Genomic DNA, 25,111 nt, shown 5'->3' with positions numbered 1-25,111 from the left:
GGTGTCGATATCTACAATCCCCCCCCCCCCCCACACACAATTTTTTTTTTTTATGTGTTGACCTTAATATGTAGAAATGTTTCTAATGTCAACCTTTTGTGCATGTCGTCAACCTAGTGCACTGTATAAGTGTAATTCACAGCCCTCTGGTACCTGTGGCGTGGTATATTAGCCCGACAGTCGGGATTCCGACAGTCATTAGTCAGACGACGGAATCCCGACTGCACAGCGTGGGGAGCGCAATGAAGTTCCTTGCGGGCTTGTTGCGCTCGCCACCCTGCGGGCACGGTGCGAGCTGCGCTCGCCACCTATTTTATTCTCCCTCTATGGGGGTTGTGGACCCCCACAAGGGAGCAGTCGGGATTCCGACGTTGGAGGAATGACGGCTGTCGGGGGCTCGTCCGGCACCTCTTACCTGCAGCTTCCCCAAAGAGAACTATAGGTGCAGTGTCCATTGTAGCCACTGTGGGGTGATAGTGAGATTATGTCTCTATTGCAGTGACGGCTAACCTTGACACTCCAGCTGTTGTTGAACTACACATCCCAGCATGCCCTGCATCATGTTTCAGCATGGCCAACTAGTAAATCTGATTCAGGGCATGCTGGGATGTGTAGTTCAGCTGGAGTGTCAAGGTTAGCCATCACTGCAGTCACAATACATGGTGATTCTGCATCCAGACCTCAATGGTTAAAAACTGTGATGGGCAACCATCTATCGTTTTACCTATCGATGGTTAGCCATTCTCTTTGACTGACTGGCCAACGGGTCAATCAGAACGTTGGGGCGGGGCTTCTGGGTTGTCGAGAGGTGGAACTATGCTCCGTGTCCCCCCGGCACCCACATTGTTTCTACTATGCTATCGATGTAGGGAAACAGTCTGGTCCTCCCCCCCCAACGATGGTAAAAGTATTCGACGACATCAATGATTTTGAATAGTCGATGGCCATCCCTAGTATACATTGCGATGTAGTTGTCAGTGATTGTATTTTGGAATGCAGGTGTTTGTGCGTAGTGCGCAGTGGTGAAACGCGTGGTGACTGGCTGATCCTTCTAAGCTTTCAGTCCAGGCATCTATATTTATTACCAGTTATTCATGTAGTGCATATATATTCCGTAGCGCCTTACAGGGAATGTTCGCTCAGTCCCTGGTGAGCTTACACTCTATATTCTATATCACACACATTCACACTAGGCTTATTTGTTGGGAGCTAATGAACTCCACACAGTTACAGCCAGGGTGGGAGTCAAACCCCAGACCTCAGTGATGCCCAAACATGTATCAAAGCACAAGCAATTCTAGGGCTACAATGTCACGCGCTGCCTGGTCGCAGGATGTCAGAGTCCCTGTCATTACACACTGTCAGTAATATGCGTCAGTAAATGTTTAATGATCCCTATGATGCATGTTATACATGTGTCACTGTGATAACACCCAGCCACTTCCCCGCACTGTCTGGCAGTAACTCGCGGTGACTGGCGTTAGAGGACGCAGTTCCACCACTTGTAGGAGAATGGCTTCCTGACCACGTTGGTTCCGCAGTGCACTTCCCCGTGGTACTGGTGGTAGGAGCAGAAATCATTGATGAAGGTGCAGATCAGTCCCAGCGGCTCGAGCAGTGAGCGCACCTTCTCCTCCAGGCAGCACACGCCTTTCATTTGTGGTCCGAATGGCTTTGGGATGCCCAGGTGCTTCCCCAGTACCAGCATGTTCACCTGGTGGGGGGAGGAGTCATTAATCAAAGGTGTGTTTCATTGGCCCATGTCACATTCATGGGTTAGGGTCGTGACCCCATCTCCCCAGCACTTATCGGGGTTCTGACCATCTGTATGTGGGATGCGGTTACGTTGCCAACAACCGGAATGTAGCGGCAGAATTCTGACCAGTGACCACAACCATCGGCATCGGAATTTAGTCATCAGTGGTGATGGTACTAGGGGGACTCGGGGTGTGTGTCCGGGAGGGGGGGGTGTGTGTAAGGTTAGGGCTTGGCTGTACCCCACTTTGTGACTCACCATGTTGGGGAAGAAGGCCTCTGCTTCTTCTGAATACTTTTTGGATGAATTGCGTTTGTACAGTACAGGAATATCGATGATGTCGTCCTCGCAGAGTCCCAGCTCCTGCTTCATAATCGTCCTGTTCATGTCTATGTAATCCTGCAGGGGGAGACACCAGACATTGGGCCCTGCACACCAGGAGGCTGCAGCGCCTTCTGTATAGGCAGAGAATGAGCCCCAATACTAACCTGGCAGATACTGGTAGACGCCACCATGTTCTTGTCTGCCAGGATCTGGTCAATGGTATATTTTGTTTCTTTTAGGCCTGAAAACAGTCCAAACACCGTTATTTGTACCTACTGCATTGTGTGCCCTCGCTGTACATGTAACGCGCGTACAGTCCCTGACCGGAGACCATGTGCCAAGCCGAAGGGTGCGTAACAGGGAACCTGGTCGGATGTACCCACCTTCAAACATGGCCGCACTCCCGCACCCTTCTTTCTGCTTCTCTTTGAAAAGCTCAAAACACGCCCTGGGACTCGCCAAAAGCAGTCGGAAGCCCTGAGGAGGACGAGAAACATACACGCCTGTTATACGGGGTGGATAGAAGTCCAGTGCACCTAAACCAGGCATGTCCAAACGGTGGCCCTCCAGCTGTTGTGAAACCACACACCCCAACATGCCTTGCCATGGTGTTAGCATTCCCTTATTTGAAAAACTGGCAAGGCATGATGGGACTTGTAGTTTCACAACAGTTGAGGGGACCATAGTTTGGCCGTGCATGACCTTTGGCCCTCCAGATGTTGTTGAACTACACATCCCAGCATGCACTGCTACACTTTTGCTATTTGGCCAAATTTTTGCTAAAACTGTTGCAAAGCATGCTGGGATGTGTAGTTCAACCACAGCTGGAGGGCCGAAGGTTCCCCATCCCTGACCTAAACCATACCTGCTGTGTATGTCAAACCGTTCAGTAATATAGCAGATAGAATTGGATGCATTAATTCAGGTGTGATATGAGACATAATTCATGGGCACTAGGGTAAGGGTTACGGTGATGGCAGTGGGGGGTGAGTGGCACTAGAGAAAGTGTTACGCCAGAGACAGCAATGGGGGGTGAGGGGTACTAGAAGAAGGGTTGGGGGGGGCAAGCAGGTTCTATCGGAGAACTCCACAGGTACAACCCCAACACCGCCCCCCTGCCCGCCTTCCGTACCTTCCTGTCAGGCGCTGGCACAAAACTCATGAATTCGTCGATGTGGGAGACTTGGAGCCAGGTGGAGAAGAGATAGACCGGTGCCTGGACGCGCTGCCCTTCCAGGAAGTCTCGGACCACCTTGTTCATGCGGGAGGTGGACCTGTACATAGCAGAACATGACCATTACAATTATTATCAGTGTCCCTTAGTGTTATAGGCAGGCGTTGTGCCCCGGATCTGTAATTCTACATAATTACATGTCATTATATATAGATCCATTCCATGGAACGCCCACTGATTACAACTCTTCTGCTCTCTAAGTGATGGTTCTACATTTACAGGCAATTCCCTGTCTGTCACTCTACAGGGAGCCATTCCTACCTGCTTCACACTAACCAGAATGTTGTTATTCGGGCCAGATGCACTAAGCTTCAAACGTGATCAAATGGAGAGTGAAAAACAACCAGCCAATCAGCTCCTGTTTGACGTTTTTGCAAACACAGTCTGTTACATGGCAGGTAGGAGCTGATTGGCTGGTGGTTTATCACTCTCCATTTTATCACGTTTGAAGCTTAGTGCATCTGGCCCAATGACTTGTATAGTTCGGGCAACAATTCAGCCAAATATAATAGCGATAATAGGAATACCCCAGTCCCTAGAGATGTAATGGGAAATTGCTTCCAGCATCCCGGTAAATTGAACTGAACAAACCGTACGATACACAATGCAGCCGTGTGATAGTCCCTTATATACATCTGTAAGTACTTCCATAGTTTACTGATCTTTACATTGCATTTTGCAAAATCTCACAGAATGATATTTTCACTGGGAACCAGAAGGTGGCGCTGTTATTCCCAGAGACAAGACAACTGCTATGCAGGGCAGGGAATAGACAGTCCAAGTGAAATGTTTTACCAGGGAGCAGGACTGGATTAAGGTCTGTAATTCCCAGAGGCAAATGAGACACCTGCTCCAGGCCCCGAGACCTGAAAGGGGACCTGCAGGAGAAAGCGGGTGGGGTAAGGTGGTGCAGGACCTATCACAGGGGCCCAGGAGAAGTGGCATTCCTCACTTGTGTCCTGATTTCGGTGGCTGCACACAATGTGGCGGTCTCTGGGTACAATGTAGACACTTGTCTAGAACCTCACTAACTGCACTGACCTGGGGTCTCTGAGGGCAACGTCTCTCTACCAAGAAGAAATAAGCTAGTACATTGTATCATCGGTGGTAGGAGTGATACCTACATGGTCAGCCCATCGCCAATCAGAATCCTCCCCAGGGGGTAATCTTTTCCCTCTGCAGTCACTGGGGGGCTGACTTCCAGATTCCCAAATGAATCCAAGGTACCCACCAAATCGGGGTCTTCCGGTTCACGCGTCACATATCCAAAATCTGGTCCCTAGGGAAACAGTGAGGATCCTAAGACACATTTTTACTTATACCACTCTCTGCAAATGCTGCTCTGACCCTGATGGGTGAGGCCCCCAATACGTTAGTTTAACATAAAATATGGGAACAGACTGGGGTGAAAGCGGGACATAAGTGTCCATGTGCCAATCCAAAGCTATTTGTGGGGTACTTGGGATGTGCTTTATAAATGGCGACACACATTGTCTGTTCCGCCTGCCGATTCCCTAGAACTAGTGACATGGCGAAGCACCGGTCACTAATAAATGACTAGGCGGCACTATGAGCTATCAATGTACCTGCTCCCACTATGCACATGGGACATGTTACCCTTACTATGGAAGAAACGTCCCACATCTATCATGAAACATGACCTAAATAAAAATATAAAAGGACTAAAATGAACAAACCAAAACTTCTGTGACAGGAAAATCTTTGAGTCCTCGATTTCTTGGCGAGTCGAACACAACCGGGAAGCGTTTGTGAGGAGCTTCTATATATCCAAACTCCATCTCATCCTGCAGATCAGTAAAAATATGTTATTGGTGATGTTGATGTGTACAGTTTACTTTTACAGCAGCTTGAGGTAGGGTCCTACTGATAGCTGTGTTATTGGAGAGGTACAGTCCACTCTTACATCAGCTGGAGGTAGGGTGCTGGTGATAGCTGTGTTATTGGAGCGATACAGTACACTCTTACATCAGCTGGAGGTAGGGTACTGGTGATAGCTGTGTTATTGGAGCGGTACAGTACACTCTTACATCAGCTGGAGTTAGGGTACTGGCGATAGCTGTGTTATTGGAGGGGTACAGTCCACTCTTACATCAGCTGGAGGTAGGGTACTGGTGATAGCTGTGTTATTGGAGCGGTACAGTCAATTCTTACATCAGCTGAAGTTAGGGTACTGGTGATAGCTGTGTTATTGGAGGGGTACAGTCCATTTTTTACATCAGCTGGAGGAAGGGTACTGGTGATAGCTGTGTTATTGGAGGGGTACAGTCCACTCTTACATCAGCTGGAGGAAGGGCACTGGTGATAGCGGTGTTATTGGAGCGGTACAGTCCATTCTTACATCAGCTGGAGGAAGGGCACTGGTGATAGCTGTGTTATTGGAGGGGTACAGTCCACTCTTACATCAGCTGGAGGAAGGGCACTGGTGATAGCTGTGTTATTGGAGCGGTACAGTCCATTCTTACATCAGCTGAAGTTAGGGTACTGGTGATAGCTGTGTTATTGGAGCGGTACAGTCCACTCTTACATCAGCTGGAGGAAGGGCACTGGTGATAGCTGTGTTATTGGAGCACTCTTACATCAGCTGGAGGAAGGGTACTGGTGATAGCTGTGTTATTGGAGCGGTACAGTCCACTCTTACATCAGCTGGAGGAAGGGCACTGGTGATAGCTGTGTTATTAGAGGGGTACAGTCCACTCTTACATCAGCTGGAGGAAGGGCACTGGTGATAGCTGTGTTATTGGAGCAGTACAGTCCACTCTTACATCAGCTGGAGGAAGGGCACTGATGATAGCTGTGTTATTGGAGGGGTACAGTCCACTCTTACATCAGCTGGAGGAAGGGCACTGGTGATAGCTGTGTTATTGGAGGGGTACAGTCCACTCTTACATCAGCTGGAGGAAGGGCACTGGTGATAGCTGTGTTATTAGAGGGGTACAGTCCACTCTTACATCAGCTGGAGGAAGGGCACTGGTGATAGCTGTGTTATTGGAGCGGTACAGTCCACTCTTACATCAGCTGGAGGAAGGGCACTGGTGATAGCTGTGTTATTGGAGCAGTACAGTCCACTCTTACATCAGCTGGAGGAAGGGCACTGGTGATAGCTGTGTTATTGGAGCGGTACAGTCCACTCTTACATCAGCTGGAGGAAGGGCACTGGTGATAGCTGTGTTATTGGAGGGGTACAGTCCACTCTTACATCAGCTGGAGGAAGGGCACTGGTGATAGCTGTGTTATTAGAGGGGTACAGTCCACTCTTACATCAGCTGGAGGAAGGGCACTGGTGATAGCTGTGTTATTGGAGCGGTACAGTCCACTCTTACATCAGCTGGAGGAAGGGCACTGGTGATAGCTGTGTTATTGGAGCGGTACAGTCCACTCTTACATCAGCTGGAGGAAGGGCACTGGTGATAGCTGTGTTATTGGAGCGGTACAGTCCATTCTTACATCAGCTGGAGGAAGGGCACTGGTGATAGCTGTGTTATTGGAGCGGTACAGTCCACTCTTACGTCAGCTGGAGGAAGGGCACTGGTGATAGCTGTGTTATTGGAGCACTCTTACATCAGCTTATGGTAGCTGTGTTATGTCTCTCCAAGGCTTAGTACATCTCCCCCTATGCCGTTATAAGGACACTACCCTAGGGATGTAGATGAGCTCAGCTGTCTGTAATGGGGGTGTAGTAAATTATAAAAACTGCAGTGGAACTTCTGGGAAACTCCAAACGTCATTGTTCATATTTGTATACCATCACTACTCTATGGGCCTGATTCTGGCTTGTTTCTTTAATGGACAAAATCATGCTGTACTGCAGGTGGGGCAGATGCAACATGTGCAGAGTTACATTTGGGTGGGATGTGTTCTAACAGAAATCTAAATTACAGTGTAAGAAGCAGCCAGTATTGACCCTGCACAGAGACAAAATAACTCCCACAAATGTAAATCTCTCTCTGCACCTGTTACATCTGCCCTACCTGCAGTGCAGAACCAGGCTCTATATGTGTTGGTTGTGGGATGTACCATACAGACAGCGCCTCGTCCTTCCCCCTCCTCCCCCTGTAATATGATTCGCTGCTTACCTGCATCCATCGGTCTCCTTGGTTGGCTGTGTATGTGCAGGTGTTAAGCGTACACCGCGCCTTCCTCACAAAGTCCGCTAATGTCTTAACAAAGTCGTTATTGTTGTCCACACTGGGGAAAAAGGGAACTATGTTATGTCAGTAATTACCATACAGACAGATCTCTATCGCCGGTATCTGCTGTGCGGAAACACGCTACGGTCATAGGACCTAATTCAGGACTGCTCGAATACCCTGTGCGTTTCCACGGGGGACCAATGGTGTGCGCCTGTGCAGATGCAGGGTGCGTGCGGCCATGGTGAACAGGTTGTTCCCCGGGTGCATGCACCCACAATTGTGGGCGGTGGCGGGCCGGGCGATTTTCGCATAGGAATGCCCAGCCGAAGGACTATAATCTGTGTCTTTACTAGATGATACAATAAATTCATATTCCTCACTGGTCACAGAGATTATTGTGAAATTATCAATATACCAATAATCTTTGAGGTTGGCATCTTGGGCTATATTGAACAGACATCTTTCAGACAGACACTTGTGTCATTTTAATACAGTAAAATCTTTGTTCTCTACTATATGACATTATATGCAGGGCTGGCGCCACCACTAGGCGGCTTTAGGCATTCACGTAGGGTTAAAAGGAATGGTGTGTGATTTTTTTCCAAAATAACAAATAAAAAGAGGATTATAATCCCAACGTCAGTCTATCTGCTCGGACAGACACTTCAAACTAAGAGAGCGGGGCAGGGATAAGTACATTTTATGAAATACCTCTACTCCCGTCTCTGAATCCTCAGCTTAGGTGCTGCATACAATCTGTCACAGCTGTACCACGTGGGGGTAGTCTCCTTGTCGCTGCAGCCGTGGAACCGGCTCCCAGTGCACAAATAAATGTCCACCTCACAAGGTTCCTTATCTCGGGGGGAATTGCCTGGGGCGCTGACAAGGCTTGCACCGGCCCTGATTATATGTGTATATATATATATATATATATATATATATATATATATATATATATTTGTACACTGTTCGTGATTTTATCCTCTATTTTTCGCTATTTATTTAAAGGTTATATTTTAAGTCATCTTTCTGCTTTTTGAAAACAGGTCCCAGTGACGCTGCCAGCTCCTGCAGGTCCCATGTTACACCGCCCAGACATTCCCCTGGTCCCTAGGACTGTCACTGGTCCATGTGACGCTGCCAGCTCCTGCAGGTCCCATGTTACACCGCCCAGACATTCCCCTGGTCCCTAGAACTGTCACTGGTCCCTGTGACGCTGCCAGCTCCTGCAGGCCCCACGTTACACCACCCGGACATTCCCCTGGTCCCTAGGACTGTCACTGGTCCCGGTGACGCTGACAGTTCCCGCAGGTTCCATGTTACACCACCCGGACATTCCCCTGGTCCCTAGGACTGTCACTGGTCCCTGTGATGCTGCCAGCTCCTGCAGGTCCCATGTTACACCGCCCAGACATTCCCCTGGTCCCTAGGACTGTCACTGGTCCCTGTGACGCTGCCAGCTCCCTATGGTCCCATGTTACACCACCCGGACATTCCCCTGGTCCCTAGGACTGTCACTGGTCCCTGTGACGCTGCCAGCTCCAGCAGGTCCTATGTTACACCACCCGGACATTCCCCTGGTCCCTAGGACTGTCACTGGTCCCTGTGACGCTGCCAGCTCCAGCAGGTCCCATGTTACACCGCCCAGACATTCCCCTGGTCCCTAGGACTGTCACTGGTCCCTGTGACGCTGCCAGCTCCTGTAGGTCCCATGTTACACCGCCCGGACATTCCCCTGGTCCCTAGGACTGTCACTGGTCCCTGTGACGCTGCCAGCTCCTGCAGGTCCCATGTTACACTGCCCGGACATTCCCCTGGTCCCTAGGACTGTCACTGGTCCCTGTGATGCTGCCAGCTCCTGCAGGTCCCATGTTACACCGCCCGGACATTCCCCTGGTCCCTAGGACTGTCACTGGTCCCTGTGACGCTGCCAGCTCCCGATGGTCCCATGTTACACCACCCGGACATTCCCCTGGTCCCTAGGACTGTCATTGGTCCCTGTGACGCTGCCAGCTCCTGCAGGTCCCATGTTACACCGCCCGGACATTCCCCTGGTCCCTAGGACTGTCACTGGTCCCTGTGACGCTGCCAGCTCCTGCAGGTCCCATGTTACACCGCCCGGACATTCCCCTGTTCCCTAGGACTGTCACTGGTCCCTGTGATGCTGCCAGCTCCTGCAGGTCCCATGTTACACCGCCCGGACATTCCCCTGGTCCCTAGGACTGTCACTGGTCCCTGTGACGCTGCCAGCTCCTGCAGGTCCCATGTGACACCGCCCAGACATTCCCCTGGTCCCTAGGACTGTCACTGGTCCCTGTGACGCTGCCAGCTCCTGCAGGTCCCATGTTACACCGCCCGGACATTCCCCTGGTCCCTAGCACTGTCACTGGTCCCTGTGACGCTGCCAGCTCCAGCAGGTCCCATGTGACACCGCCCGGACATTCCCCTGGTCCCTAGGACTGTCACTGGTCCCTGTGACGCTGCCAGCTCCTGCAGGTCCCATGTTACACCGCCCGGACATTCCCCTGGTCCCTAGGACTGTCACTGATCCCTGTGACGCTGCCAGCTCCAGCAGGTCCCATGTTACACCACCCAGACATTCCCCTGGTCCCTAGGACTGTCACTGGTCCCTGTGACGCTGCCAGCTCCAGCAGGTCCTATGTTACACCGCCCGGACATTCCCCTGGTCCCTAGGACTGTCACTGGTCCCTGTGACGCTGCCAGCTCCTGCAGGTCCCATGTTACACCTACACCGCCTGGACATTCCCCTGGTCCCTAGGACTGTCACTGGTCCCTGTGATGCTGCCAGCTCCTGCAGGTCCCATGTTACACCGCCCAGACATTCCCCTGGTCCCTAGGACTGTCACTGGTCCCTGTGATGCTGCCAGCTCCAGCAGGTCCCATGTGACACCGCCCAGACATTCCCCTGGTCCCTAGGACTGTCACTGGTCCCTGTGATGCTGCCAGCTCCTGCAGGTCCCATGTTACACCGCCCAGACATTCCCCTTGTCCCTTGGACTGTCACTGGTCCCTGTGACGCTGCCAGCTCCTGCAGGTCCCATGTTACACCGCCCAGACATTCCCCTGGTCCCTAGGACTGTCACTTGTCCCTGTGACGCTGCCAGCTCCTGCAGGCCCCATGTTACACCGCCTGGACATTCCCCTGGTCCCTAGGACTGTCACTGGTCCCTGTGACGCTGCCAGCTCCAGCAGGTCCCATGTTACACCGCCCGGACATTCCCCTGGTCCCCAGGACTGTCACTGGTCCCTGTGACGCTGCCAGCTCCAGTAGGTCCCATGTTACACCGCCCGGACATTCCCCTGGTCCCTAGGACTGTCACTGGTCCTTGTGACGCTGCCAGCTCCTGCAGGTCCCATGTTACACCGCCCGGACATTCCCCTGGTCCCTAGGACTGTCACTGGTCCTTGTGAAGCTGCCAGCTCCTGCAGGTCCTATGTTACACCGCCCGGACATTCCCCTGGTCCCTAGGACTGTCATTGGTCCCTGTGACGCTGCCAGCTCCTGCAGGCGCCATGTTACACCGCCCGGACATTCCCCTGGTCCCTAGGACTGTCACTGGTCCCTGTGATGCTGCCAGCTCCCGCAGGCGCCATGTTACACCGCCCGGACATTCCCCTGGTCCCTAGGACTGTCACTGGTCCCTGTGACGCTGCCAGCTCCCGCAGGTCCCATGTTACACCGCCCGGACATTCCCCTGGTCCCTAGGACTGTCACTGGTCCCTGTGACGCTGCCAGCTCCCGCAGGTCCCATGTTACACCACCCGGACATTCCCCTGGTCCCTAGGACTGTCACTGGTCCCTGTGACGCTGCCAGCTCCAGCAGGTCCCATGTTACACCGCCCGGACATTCCCCTGGTCCCTAGGACTGTCACTGGTCCCTGTGACGCTGCCAGCTCCTGCAGGTCCCATGTTACACCTACACCGCCCAGACATTCCCCTGGTCCCTAGGACTGTCACTGGTCCCTGTGACGCTGCCAGCTCCTGCAGGTCCCATGTTACACCGCCCAGACATTCCCCTGGTCCCTAGGACTGTCACTGGTCCCTGTGACGCTGCCAGCTCCAGCAGGTCCTATGTTACACCGCCCGGACATTCCCCTGGTCCCTAGGACTGTCACTGGTCCCTGTGATGCTGCCAGCTCCAGCAGGTCCCATGTTACACCGCCCGGACATTCCCCTGGTCCCTAGGACTGTCACTGGTCCCTGTGACGCTGCCAGCTCCAGCAGGTCCCATGTTACACCGCCCGGACATTCCCCTGGTCCCTAGGACTGTCACTGGTCCCTGTGACGCTGCCAGCTCCAGCAGGTCCTATGTTACACCTACACCGCCCGGACATTCCCCTGGTCCCTAGGACTGTCACTGGTCCCTGTGACGCTGCCAGCTCCTGCAGGCCCCATGTTACACCGCCTGGACATTCCCCTGGTCCCTAGGACTATCACTGGTCCCTGTGACGCTGCCAGCTCCAGCAGGTCCCATGTTACACCGCCCGGACATTCCCCTGGTCCCTAGGACTGTCACTGGTCCCTGTGACGCTGCCAGCTCCTGCAGGTCCTATGTTACACCGCCCGGACATTCCCCTGGTCCCTAGGATTCTCACTGGTCCCTGTGACGCTGCCAGCTCCAGCAGGTCCCATGTGACACCGCCCGGACATTCCCCTGGTCCCTAGGACTGTCACTGGTCCCTGTGACGCTGCCAGCTCCCGCAGGTCCTATGTTACACCACCCGGACATTCCCCTGGTCCCTAGGACTGTCACTGGTCCCTGTGACGCTGCCAGCTCCAGCAGGTCCCATGTGACACCGCCCGGACATTCCCCTGGTCCCTAGGACTGTCACTGGTCCCTGTGATGCTGCCAGATCCCGCAGGTCCCATGTTACACCGCCCGGACATTCCCCTGGTCCCTAGGACTGTCACTGGTCCCTGTGACGCTGCCAGCTCCTGCAGGTCCCATGTTACACCTACACCGCCCAGACATTCCCCTGGTCCCTAGGACTGTCACTGGTCCCTGTGACGCTGCCAGCTCCTGCAGGTCCCATGTTACACCGCCCGGACATTCCCCTGGTCCCCAGGACTGTCACTGGTCCCTGTGACGCTGCTAGCTCCTGCAGGTCCTATGTTACCCCGCCCGGACATTCCCCTGGTCCCTAGGACTGTCACTGGTCCCGGTGACGCTGCTAGCTCCTGCAGGTCCCATGTTACACCGCCCGGACATTCCCCTGGTCGCTAGGACTGTCACTGGTCCCTGTGACGCTGCCAGCTCCAGCAGGTCCCATGTTACACCGCCCGGACATTCCCCTGGTCCCTAGGACTGTCACTGGTCCCTGTGACGCTGCCAGCTCCTGCAGGTCCCATGTTACACCTACACCGCCCAGACATTCCCCTGGTCCCTAGGACTGTCACTGGTCCCTGTGACGCTGCCAGCTCCTGCAGGTCCCATGTTACACCGCCCAGACATTCCCCTGGTCCCTAGGACTGTCACTGGTCCCTGTGACGCTGCCAGCTCCAGCAGGTCCTATGTTACACCGCCCGGACATTCCCCTGGTCCCTAGGACTGTCACTGGTCCCTGTGATGCTGCCAGCTCCAGCAGGTCCCATGTTACACCGCCCGGACATTCCCCTGGTCCCTAGGACTGTCACTGGTCCCTGTGACGCTGCCAGCTCCAGCAGGTCCCATGTTACACCGCCCGGACATTCCCCTGGTCCCTAGGACTGTCACTGGTCCCTGTGACGCTGCCAGCTCCAGCAGGTCCTATGTTACACCTACACCGCCCGGACATTCCCCTGGTCCCTAGGACTGTCACTGGTCCCTGTGACGCTGCCAGCTCCTGCAGGCCCCATGTTACACCGCCTGGACATTCCCCTGGTCCCTAGGACTATCACTGGTCCCTGTGACGCTGCCAGCTCCAGCAGGTCCCATGTTACACCGCCCGGACATTCCCCTGGTCCCTAGGACTGTCACTGGTCCCTGTGACGCTGCCAGCTCCTGCAGGTCCTATGTTACACCGCCCGGACATTCCCCTGGTCCCTAGGATTCTCACTGGTCCCTGTGACGCTGCCAGCTCCAGCAGGTCCCATGTGAAACCGCCCGGACATTCCCCTGGTCCCTAGGACTGTCACTGGTCCCTGTGACGCTGCCAGCTCCCGCAGGTCCTATGTTACACCACCCGGACATTCCCCTGGTCCCTAGGACTGTCACTGGTCCCTGTGACGCTGCCAGCTCCAGCAGGTCCCATGTGACACCGCCCGGACATTCCCCTGGTCCCTAGGACTGTCACTGGTCCCTGTGATGCTGCCAGATCCCGCAGGTCCCATGTTACACCGCCCGGACATTCCCCTGGTCCCTAGGACTGTCACTGGTCCCTGTGACGCTGCCAGCTCCTGCAGGTCCCATGTTACACCTACACCGCCCAGACATTCCCCTGGTCCCTAGGACTGTCACTGGTCCCTGTGACGCAGCCAGCTCCTGCAGGTCCCATGTTACACCACCCGGACATTTCCCTGGTCCCTAGGACTGTCACTGGTCCCTGTGACGCTGCTAGCTCCTGCAGGTCCTATGTTACCCCGCCCGGACATTCCCCTGGTCCCTAGGACTGTCACTGGTCCCGGTGACGCTGCTAGCTCCTGCAGGTCCAATGTTACACCGCCCGGACATTCCCCTGGTCCCTAGGACTGTCACTGGTCCCTGTGACGCTGCTAGCTCCTGCAGGTCCCATGTTACACCACCCGGACATTTCCCTGGTCCCTAGGACTGTCACTGGTCCCTGTGATGCTGCCAGCTCCAGCAGGTCCTATGTTACACCGCCCGGACATTCCCCTGGTCCCTAGGACTGTCACTGGTCCCTGTGACGCTGCCAGCTCCTGCAGGTCCCATGTTACACCGCCCGGACATTCCCCTGGTCCCTAGGACTGTCACTGGTCCCTGTGACGCTGCCAGCTCCAGCAGGTCCCATGTTACACCGCCCGGACATTCCCCTGGTCCCTAGGACTGTCACTGGTCCCTGTGACGCTGCCAGCTCCTGCAGGTCCCATGTTACACCTACACCGCCTGGACATTCCCCTGGTCCCTAGGACTGTCACTGGTCCCTGTGATGCTGCCAGATCCAGCAGGTCCCATGTTACACCACCCGGACATTCCCCTGGTCCCTAGGACTGTCACTGGTCCCTGTGACGCTGCCAGATCCCGCAGGTCCTATGTTACACCGCCCGGACATTCCCCTGGTCCCTAGGACTGTCACTGGTCCCTGTGACGCTGCCAGCTCCTGCAGGTCCTATGTTACACCGCCCAGACATTCCCCTGGTCCCTAGGACTGTCACTGGTCCCTGTGATGCTGCCAGCTCCAGCAGGTCCCATGTTACACCGCCCGGACATTCCCCTGGTCCCTAGGACTGTCACTGGTCCCTGTGACGCTGCCAGCTCCAGCAGGTCCCATGTTACACCGCCCGGACATTCCCCTGGTCCCCAGGACTGTCACTGGTCCCTGTGACGCTGCCAGCTCCAGCAGGTCCCATGTTACACCGCCCGGACATTCCCCTGGTCCCCAGGACTGTCACTGGTCCCTGTGACGCTGCCAGCTCCAGCAGGTCCCATGTTACACCGCCCGGACATTCCCCTGGTCCCTAGGACTGTCACTGGTCCTTGTGACGCTGCCAGCTCCTGCAGGTCCCATGTTACACCGCCCGGACATTCCCCTGGTCCCTAGGACTGTCACTGGTCCCTGTGATGCTGCCAGCTCCTGCAGGTCCTATGTTACACCGCCCGGACATTCCCCTGGTCCCTAGGACTGTCACTGGTCCCTGTGACGCTGCCAGCTCCTGCAGGTCCTATGTTACACCGCCCGGACATTCCCCTGGTCCCCAGGACTGTCACTGGTCCCTGTGACGCTGCCAGCTCCAGCAGGTCCTATGTTACACCGCCCGGACATTCCCCTGGTCCCTAGGACTGTCACTGCTCCCTGTGACGCTGCCAGCTCCTGCAGGCCCCATGTTACACCGCCTGGACATTCCCCTGGTCCCTAGGACTGTCACTGGTCCCTGTGACGCTGCCAGCTCCTGCAGGTCCCATGTTACACCGCCCGGACATTCCCCTGGTCCCTAGGACTGTCACTGGTCCCTGTGACGCTGCCAGCTCCCGCAGGTCCCATGTTACACCACCCGGACATTCCCCTGGTCCCTAGGACTGTCACTGGTCCCTGTGACGCTGCCAGCTCCTGCAGGTCCCATGTTACACCGCCCGGACATTCCCCTGGTCCCTAGGACTGTCACTGGTCCCTGTGACGCTGCCAGCTCCTGCAGGTCCTATGTTACACCTACACCGCCCAGACATTCCCCTGGTCCCTAGGACTGTCACTGGTCCCTGTGACGCTGCCAGCTCCTGCAGGTTCCATGTTACACCGCCCGGACATTCCCCTGGTCCCTAGGACTGTCACTGGTCCCTGTGACGCTGCCAGCTCCCGCAGGTCCCATGTTACACCGCACCGCCTGGACATTCCCCTGGTCCCTAGGACTGTCACTGGTCCCTGTGACGCTGCCAGCTCCCGCAGGTCCCATGTTACACCGCACCGCCTGGACATTACCCTGGTCCCTAGGACTGTCACTGGTCCCTGTGACGCTGCCAGCTCCCGCAGGTCCCATGTTACACCGCCCAGACATTCCCCTGGTCCCTAGGACTGTCACTGGTCCCTGTGACGCTGCCAGCTCCAGCAGGTCCCATGTTACACCGCCTGGACATTCCCCTGGTCCCTAGGACTGTCACTGGTCCCTGTGACGCTGCCAGCTCCCGCAGGTCCTATGTTACACCGCACCGCCTGGACATTCCCCTGGTCCCTAGGACTGTCACTGGTCCCTGTGACGCTGCCAGCTCCAGCAGGTCCCATGTTACACCGCCCAGACATTCCCCTGGTCCCTAGGACTGTCACTGGTCCCTGTGACGCTGCCAGCTCCAGCAGGTCCCATGTGACACTGCCCGGACATTCCCCTGGTCCCTAGGACTGTCACTGGTCCCTGTGACGCTGCCAGCTCCCGCAGGTCCCATGTTACACCGCCTGGACATTCCCCTGGTCCCTAGGACTGTCACTGGTCCCTGTGACGCTGCCAGCTCCCGCAGGCCCCATGTTACACCGCCTGGACATTCCCCTGGTCCCTAGGACTGTCACTGGTCCCTGTGACGCTGCCAGCTCCCGCAGGTCCCATGTTACACCGCCTGGACATTCCCCTGGTCCCTAGGACTGTCACTGGTCCCTGTGACGCTGCCAGCTCCAGCAGGTCCTATGTTACACCGCCCGGACATTCCCCTGGTCCCTAGGACTGTCACTGGTCCCTGTGACGCTGCCAGCTCCAGCAGGTCCCATGTTACACCGCCCGGACATTCCCCTGGTCCCTAGGACTGTCACTGGTCCCTGTGACGCTGCCAGCTCCAGCAGGTCCCATGTGACACCGCCCGGACATTCCCCTGAAGGAGTCATCTACACTCTTACATAAAACCGCTTGTACAATGTGAGATTTATGAATAGTTCCTGGGTGTCACTGACCTGCCAGAGTCTTCCTCCCTCTTCTTCTCCGTGTACTCTAATTAATGTGGGTGCGGGGCTGTGGCGTTATTACCGGTGGGTGTGTATCCACCTATTAGTTATAATTCACAGAGCCGCCAACTTGCTCATTGTAACTCCTGTAGTGACCGTTCCCTGTTACTCAGTACATATACTTGTATATTGTAAGGCACTCCTATTCCGCAGCGCTGTACAGAGAATATAGGATACATTCAGTAAGGAAATAGTTACAAAGCAGCAGAATCAGGTGTGAGAGGCCTATTGCTGTCAATACTGTATTATTGTATGTATTCTCCCTATGTACTAACAGATATCTCCCGCAGACGGCTAATTAGGGCTGCAGACCACAATCTCCATAATTATCACTGAGTTATAGGTCCGATTCCGGGATAACGCAGGCGCGCCTAGGAAACCGCTGGGAGTGTCCGGGATAACGCAGGCGTGCCTAGGAAACCGCTGGGAGTGTCCGGGATAACGCAGGCGTGCCTAGGAAACCACTGGGAGTGTCCGGGATAACGCAGGCGTGCCTAGGAAACCGCTGGGAGTGTCCGGGATAACGCAAGCGTGCCTTGGAAACCGCTGGGAGTGTCCGGGATAACGCAGGCGTGCCTAGGAAACCGCTGGGAGTGTCCGGGATAACGCAGGAGTGCCTAGGAAACCGCTGGGAGTGTCCGGGATAACGCAGGCGTGCCTGGGAAACCGTTAGGAGTGTCCGGGATAACACAGGCGTGCCTAGGAAACCGCTGGGAGTGTCCGGGATAACGCAGGCGTGCCTAGGAAACCGCTGGGAGTGTCCGGGATAACGCAGGCATGCCTAGGTAACCGCTGGGAGTGTCCGGGATGATGCAGGCGTGCCTAGGTAACCGCTGGGTGTGTCCGGGATAACGCAGGCGTGCCTAGGAAACCGCTGGGAGTGTCCGGGATAACGCAGGCGTGCCTAGGAAACCGCTGGGAGTGTCCGGGATAACGCAGGCGCGCCTAGGAAACCGCCGGGAGTGTCCGGGATAACGCAGGCGTGCCTAGGAAACCACTGGGAGTGTCTGGGATAACGCAGGCGTGCCTAGGAAACCGCTGGGAGTGTCCGGGATAACGCAGGCTTGCCTAGGAAACCGCTGGGAGTGTCCGGGATAACGCAAGCGTGCCTAGGAAACCGCTGGGGGTGTCCAGGATAACGCAGGCGTGCCTAGGAAACCGCTGGGAGTGTCCGGGATAACGCAGGCGTGCCTAGGAAACCGCTAGGAGTGTCCGGGATAACGCAGACGTGCCTGGGAAACCGCTGGGAGTGTCCGGGATAACGCAGGTGAGCCTAGGAAACCGCTGGGAGTGTCCGGGATAACGCAGGCGTGCCTAGGAAACCACTGGGAGTGTCCGGGATAACGCAGGCGCGCCTAGGAAACCGCCGGGAGTGTCCGGGATAACGCAGGCGTGCCTAGGAAACTGCTGGGAGTGTCCGGGATAACTCAGGCGCGCCTAGGAAACCGCTGGGAGTGTCCGGGATAACGCAGGCACGCCTAGGAAACCGCTGGGAGTGTCCGGGATAACGCAAGCATGCCTAGGAAACCGCTGGGAGTGTCCGGGATAACGCAGGCGTGCCTAGGAAACCGCTGGGAGTGTCCGGGATGACGCAGGCGCGCCTAGGAGACCGCTGAGAGTGTCCGGGATAACGCAAGCGTGCCTAGGAAACCGCTGGGAGTGTCCGGGATAACGCAGGCGTGCCTAGGAAACCGCTGGGAGTGTCCGGGATAACGCAGGCGTGCCTAGGAAACCGCTGGGAGTGTCCGGGATAACGCAGGCGTGCCTAGGAAACCGCTGGGAGTGTCCGGGATAACGCAGGCGTGCCTAGGAAACCACTGGGAGTGTCCGGGATAATGCAGGCGTGCCTTGGAAACCGCTGGAAGTGTCCGGGATAACGCAGGCGTGCCTAGGAAACCGCTGGGAGTGTCCGGGATAACGCAGGCGCGCCTAGGTAACCGCTGGGAGTGTCCGGGATAACGCAAGCGTGCCTTGGAAACCGCTGGAAGTGTCCGGGATAACGCAGGCGTGCCTAGGAAACCGCTGGGAGTGTCCGGGATAACGCAGGCGCGCCTAGGTAACCGCTGGGAGTGTCCGGGATAACGCAGGCGCGCCTAGGAGACCGCTGAGAGTGTCCGGGATAACGCAGGCGTGCCTAGGAAACCGCTGGGAGTGTCCGGGATAACGCAGGTGTGCCTAGGAAACCGCTGGGAATGTCCGGGATAACGCAGGCGTGCCTAGGAAACCGCTGGGAGTGTCCGGGATAACGCAGGTATGCCTAGGTAACCGCTGGGAGTGTCCGGGATGATGCAGGCGTGCCTAGGTAACCGCTGGGAGTGTCCGGGATAACGCAGGCGTGCCTAGGAAACCGCTGGGAGTGTCCGGGATAACGCAGGCGCGCCTAGGAAACCGCTGGGAGTGTCCGGGATAACGCAGGCGCGCCTAGGAAACCGCCGGGAGTGTCCGGGATAACGCAGGCGTGCCTAGGTAACCGCTGGGAGTGTCCGGGATAACGCAGGCGTGCCTAGGAAACCGCTGGGAGTGTCCGGGATAAGGCAGGCGTGCCTAGGAAACCGCTGGGAGTGTCCGGGATAACGCAGGCGTGCCTAGGAAACCGCTGGGAGTGTCCGGGATAACGCAAGCGTGCCTAGGAAACCGCTGGGAGTGTCCGGGATAACGCAGGCGTGCTTAGGAAACCGCTGGGAGTGTCCGGGATAACGCAGGCGCACCTTGGAAACCACTGGGAGTGTCCGGGATAACGCAGGCGCGCCTAGGAAACCGCTGGGAGCGTCCGGGATAACGCAGGCGCGCCTAGGAAACCGCTGGGAGTGTCCGGGAAAACGCAGGCGCGCCTAGGAAACCTGCTGGGAGTGTCCGGGATAACGCAGGCGCGCCTAGGAAACCTGCTGGGACGGAGTGTCCGGGATAATGCAGGCGCGCCTAGGAAACCTGCTGGGAGTGTCCGGGATAACGCAGGCGCGCCTAGGAAACCACTGGGAGTGTCTGGGATAACACAGGCGTGCCTAGGAAACCGCTGGGAGTGTCCGGGATAACACAGGCGTGCCTAGGAAACCGCTGGGAGTGTCCGGGATAACGCAGGCGTGCCTAGGAAACCGCTGGAAGTGTCCGGGATAACGCAGGCGTGCCTAGGAAACCGCTGGGAGTGTCCGGGATAACGCAGGCGCGCCTAGGAAACCGCTGGGAGTGTCCGGGAAAACGCAGGCACGCCTAGGAAACCTGCTGGGAGTGTCCGGGATAACGCAGGCGCGCCTAGGAAACCTGCTGGGAGTGTCCGGGATAATGCAGGCGCGCCTAGGAAACCTGCTGGGAGTGTCCGGGATAACGCAGGCGCGCCTAGGAAACCGCTGGGAGTGTCCGGGATAACGCAGGCGCACCTTGGAAACCACTGGGAGTGTCCGGGATAACGCAGGCGTGCCTAGGAAACCGCTGGGAGTGTCCGGGATAACGCCGGCGTGCCTAGGAAACCGCTTGGAGTGTCCGGGATAACGCAAGCGTGCCTAGGAAACCGCTGGGAGTGTCCGGGATAACGCAGGCGTGCCTAGGAAACCGCTGGGAGTGTCCGGGATAACGCAGGCGTGCCTAGGAAACCACTGGGAGTGTCCGGGATAATGCAGGCGTGCCTAGGAAACCGCTGGGAGTGTCCGGGATAACGCAAGCGTGCCTTGGAAACCGCTGGGAGTGTCCGGGATAACGCAGGCGCGCCTAGGAAACCTGCTGGGAGTGTCCGGGATAACGCAGGCGTGCCTAGGAAACCGCTGGGAGTGTCCGGGATAACGCAGGCGTGCCTAGGAAACAGCTGGGAGTGTCCGGGATAACGCAGGTGTGCCTAGGAAACCGCTGGGAGTGTCCGGGATAACGCAGGTGTGCCTAGGAGACCGCTGGGAGTGTCCGGGATAACGCAGGCGTGCCTAGGAAACCGCTGGGAGTGTCCGGGATAACGCAGGCTTATTAGGGGAGGATGCGTGATGTCAGTAGCTGGCATCACACACCCTGTATCCATCGCACGCAGATTAAGTATTTCGCTACATGGCACCTGCGATGACTGGTGCTTCGTGTATAAATACTTTGATGGTGAGCCTGTTGCGATGTTTTGGACATATTCATTGACGAGGTGGGGTTTTGCTTTAAGGGGCGTCGCCTTTACGGAACTCTGGCTGCTGTGAATCAGGTCTGACCCCATATGAGTGACATCACGCATGTACGTACTTGCAGACATAGACCTCCAGCGGCTTCTGCGTGTTTGGTGTCATGATCCACGGGGACACTCTGAAGACCACGCGCTCTGTAAAGATGTCGGTCTAATGGGAGATAAAAATATGAGAGTAATATACAGACATACAGTATATAGATTTTACAGTAATATACAGTAATATACAGGCATATATAGTAATATACAGACATATATAGTAATATACAGTAATATAGTGTAATATACAGTAATATACAGACATAAATAATAATATACAGACATATATAGTAATATACAGTAATATACAGACATATATAGTAATAAACAGACATATATAGTAATATACAGTAATATACAGACATATATAGTAATATACACACATATATAGTAATATACAGTAGTATACAGACATATATAGTAATATACACACATATATAGTAATATACACACATATATAGTAATATACACACATATATAGTAATATACAGTAATATACACACATATATAGTAATATACAGTAATATACACACACATATATAGTAATATACAGACCTACCGGTATACAGTAATATACAGACATATATAGTAATATACAGTAATATACAGACCTATATAGTAATATACAGTAATATACAGACATATATAGTAATATATACACACATACCAGTATACAGTAATATACAGACCTATATAGTAATATAAAGACATATATAGACATATATAATAATATACACACATACCGGTATACAGTAATATACACACATATATAGTAACTAGGTGATTCATCGCGCCCTACGGGCGCTCTTCACACCGACGTAAGGGGCTACGCCCCTTAATTTGTGAACATTTGTATTGTGAGAAATATGGTTAGAATTGTATGAAAGATGCCCTGTTTTGCAGCTTCTGGCAGTGGGTGAGGGTCCAGCGTGGCAGCACAGGAGTACCGGACGGTGGCCCTGAGTCAGTGTCTCCTCCTACTGGGTGGGAGTTAGGGTGCATGAGAGCAGGAGGCTGGGATATGAGGCATGATAGGGGTATGTGGGCAACACAGCGTCAGCGATTACCCAGTGGTGGAAGGGGGTGGACTAAAGAGGGTGGTGGACACTGTGCAGCTTCTGCCAGTGGGTGAGGGTCCAGCGTGGCAGCACAGAAGTACAGGAGTCAGTGTCTCCTCCGACTGGGTGGGAGTTAGGGTGCATGAGAGCAGGAGGCTGGGCGGTAAAGCATGATAGGGGAATGTGGGCAACACAGGGTGAGCGGGTCTCCACTGGCGGAAGTTACGGGGCAGGAGAACAGGAGGCAGGGCAGTGTCCTCCCACATTGATGGCAAAAGTATTCAACATCGGCCATAAACCATTGATTATTTGAAAATCATTGATGGTCGATGGGCATCCCTAGAACTGGAGGAGGGTGGGGGACAGTATGCAGCTCCCGGCAGTGGGTGAGCGTCTCCTCCCACTGGGAGGGAGTGAGCGTGCATGAGAGCAGGAGGCTGTATAATAGTGGTATGTGGGCAAGACATTGATAAAAGTTGTGGCGCTGGTGCAGAGGGCAGTGGGGAAACCTGCAGTGCGGCAGCCAGGGCCGGATTTCCCACCTAGGGGCGGTACCTGCTTGTGGTGGTACAGGATCCCCCATTGTCACGGGGGTACGTGAAATGCGGGAGCGGGGGCCGCGGTGGTCCGCTGGGGGGTGGAATTGCCGGAAGGGGGTCTGGGGGGTCTGCAAATTGCGGGAGGGGGGGTGGTGTGTGGGTATCCGCGGTTAGTGGGAGGGGGCGGGGGTCCGCAAATCGTGGGCGGGGGCGCGGGGGGGGGCTTGAATCGTGGGAAGGGGGGTTCGCAAATTGCGGGAGGGGGGTTGTCGGGGTTAGTGAATTGCGGGAGGGGGGGTTGCGGAGGTCCGTGAATTGCGGGAGGGGCGCGTGGGGTGCCGTGAGTCAAGGGGGGGTGGTGCGGGGGTCTGTGAATCACGGGAGGGGTCATGAATCGCAGGAGGGGGGGTGTGGGGGGTTGCCGTGAATTGCATGAGGGGGGCGTGAATCAAGGGAGGGTGGGTGCAGGGGGGTGGTGCGGGGGTCCGTGAATTGCGGGAGGGGGCATGAATCGCGGGAGGGGGGGTCGTGGGGGCTTCCGAATCGCAGGAAGGGGGGTATGGGGGGTGCCGTGAATCGCGGGAGGGGGGGTCCCCGAATGTGTGAATTACGGGGCGGTCGCAAATCGCGAGAGGTGCCGAGGGGGCCCGCAAATCGCGGGAGGGGGGCGCTACGGGGGGTTTCGTGAATCGCGGGAGGGGGGGTCGTGAGGGGTTGCGAATCGCAGGAAGAGGGGTGTGGGGGGTGCCGTGAATTGCGTGAGGGGGGCATGAATCGCGGGAGGTGGGGTCCCCGAATGTGTGAATTAGGGGGCGGTCGCAAATCGTGAGAAGTGCCGAGGGGGCCCGCAAATCGCGGGAGGGGGGCGCTACGGGGGGTTCCGTGAATCGCGGGAGCGGGCGGCGCGAATTGCGGGAGGGGGGTCGCAAATCATAGTAGGGGGGGGGGTGCCGTGAATTGCGGGAGGGGGGGTCGCGGGGGGCCCTTTTAAGGCCGGGAGGGGGGGTCGCAGGGGTCCCGCGAATCGCGGGAGGGGAGGATGCAGGGGTCCTGCGAATCGCGGGAGGGGGCTCGCGGGAGGGAGGGGTCGCTGGGGTCCCGCGATTTGCGGGAGGGTCGCGGGGGTCCCGCGTTTCGTGGGAGGGGGTGGTCGCGGAGGTCCAGCGAATCGCGGGAGGGGGTGGTCGGGTCTGGGACGGATATTAGACAGCACTTACATCGACAGCCATTACATCGACACCATTAGTTCGACAGCTCAATAGGTCGACATGGTTTTAGGTCGACATACCATTAGGTCGACATGTCATTATGTCGACAGCTCATTAGGTCGACAGCTCATTAGGTCGACATGTTTTTAGGTCGACACTGCCATTAGGTCGACAGAGTCTATGTCGACAGTCAAAAGGTCGACATGGGTTTTTTCACTGTATTTTGGCCGAAATGTCGACACAGTCGACATGGACACAGTTTGAAGTGTACCGCAGCCGCTCGCTATGCTTCGGGCACGGTGCCTCGCTGCGCTCGGCACACTATTTTATTCTCCCACCACGCCCTAGTGGATAGTAGGGCATGAAATACCGCCTGTCGGCACATGTCGGCTCAATAAACAGTGAAAAAACCCATGTCGACCTTTTGACTGTCGACATAGACACTGTCGACCTAATGGCAGTGTAGACCTAATGGCAGTGTCGACCTAATGAGCTGTCGACCTAATGAGCTGTCGACATAATGACATGTCGACCTAAAGGTATGTCGACCTAAAACCATGTTGACCTATTGAGGTGTCGAACTAATGGTGTCGATGTAATGGCTGTCGATGTAAGTGCTGTCTAACAATAGTCCGGATACCGGGGTGGTCGCGGGGGTCCCGCGAATCGCGGGAGGGGGGGTTCGCGGGGGTCCAGCGAATCACGGGAGGGGGGGTCGCGGGGGTCCCGCGACTTGCGGGAGGGTGGAAAGCGAGGGTCCCGCGAATCGCGGAAGGGGGGGTGCGGGGTCCTGCGAATGGCGGGAGGGGGGGTCACGGGGGTTCCGCAAATCGCGGGAGGGGGGGTCGCGGGGGGCCCGTGAATCGCGGGAGGGGGTTCACGGGGGTTCCGCAAATCGCGGGAGGGGGGGTCGCGGGGGGCCCGCGAATCGCGGGAGGGGGGTCGCGGGGGTCCCGCGATTCGCGAGAGGGGGGGGGTCGCAGGGGTGCCGCGTTTCTCGGGAGGGGGGGTCAGGGGGGGTCCCGCGAATCGCGGGAGGGGGGGTCGCGGGGGGGTCC

At 56.1% G+C, this 25,111-nt stretch overlaps 1 protein-coding gene across 2 annotated transcripts in view; it reads right to left on the bottom strand.

The window, feature by feature from the left end:
• Positions 1–1,370: 1,370 nt before the first annotated feature.
• The window catches only part of LOC146041989 (protein-arginine deiminase type-3-like), a 34,413-nt gene continuing 10,672 nt past the window's right edge, over positions 1,371–25,111 (bottom strand). For both annotated transcript variants that reach the window (XM_083161875.1, XM_083161876.1), the window contains 9 exons: positions 21,269–21,360; positions 7,409–7,520; positions 5,012–5,119; positions 4,439–4,593; positions 3,213–3,354; positions 2,464–2,557; positions 2,245–2,321; positions 2,015–2,155; positions 1,371–1,714 (listed from right to left, as the gene is read on the bottom strand). In XM_083161875.1, coding sequence (XP_083018001.1) covers positions 1,481–1,714; positions 2,015–2,155; positions 2,245–2,321; positions 2,464–2,557; positions 3,213–3,354; positions 4,439–4,593; positions 5,012–5,119; positions 7,409–7,520; positions 21,269–21,360 — 1,155 coding nt within the window. In that variant the 3' untranslated portion in view covers positions 1,371–1,480. The remainder of the gene's footprint in view (positions 1,715–2,014; positions 2,156–2,244; positions 2,322–2,463; positions 2,558–3,212; positions 3,355–4,438; positions 4,594–5,011; positions 5,120–7,408; positions 7,521–21,268; positions 21,361–25,111) is intronic.

Source organism: Crinia signifera, chromosome 19 (genome assembly GCF_055691185.1).
Source record: "Crinia signifera chromosome 19, ASM5569118v1, whole genome shotgun sequence".
NCBI lineage: Eukaryota > Metazoa > Chordata > Amphibia > Anura > Myobatrachidae > Crinia > Crinia signifera.
This window is presented reverse-complemented; position numbering and strand designations above follow the sequence as displayed.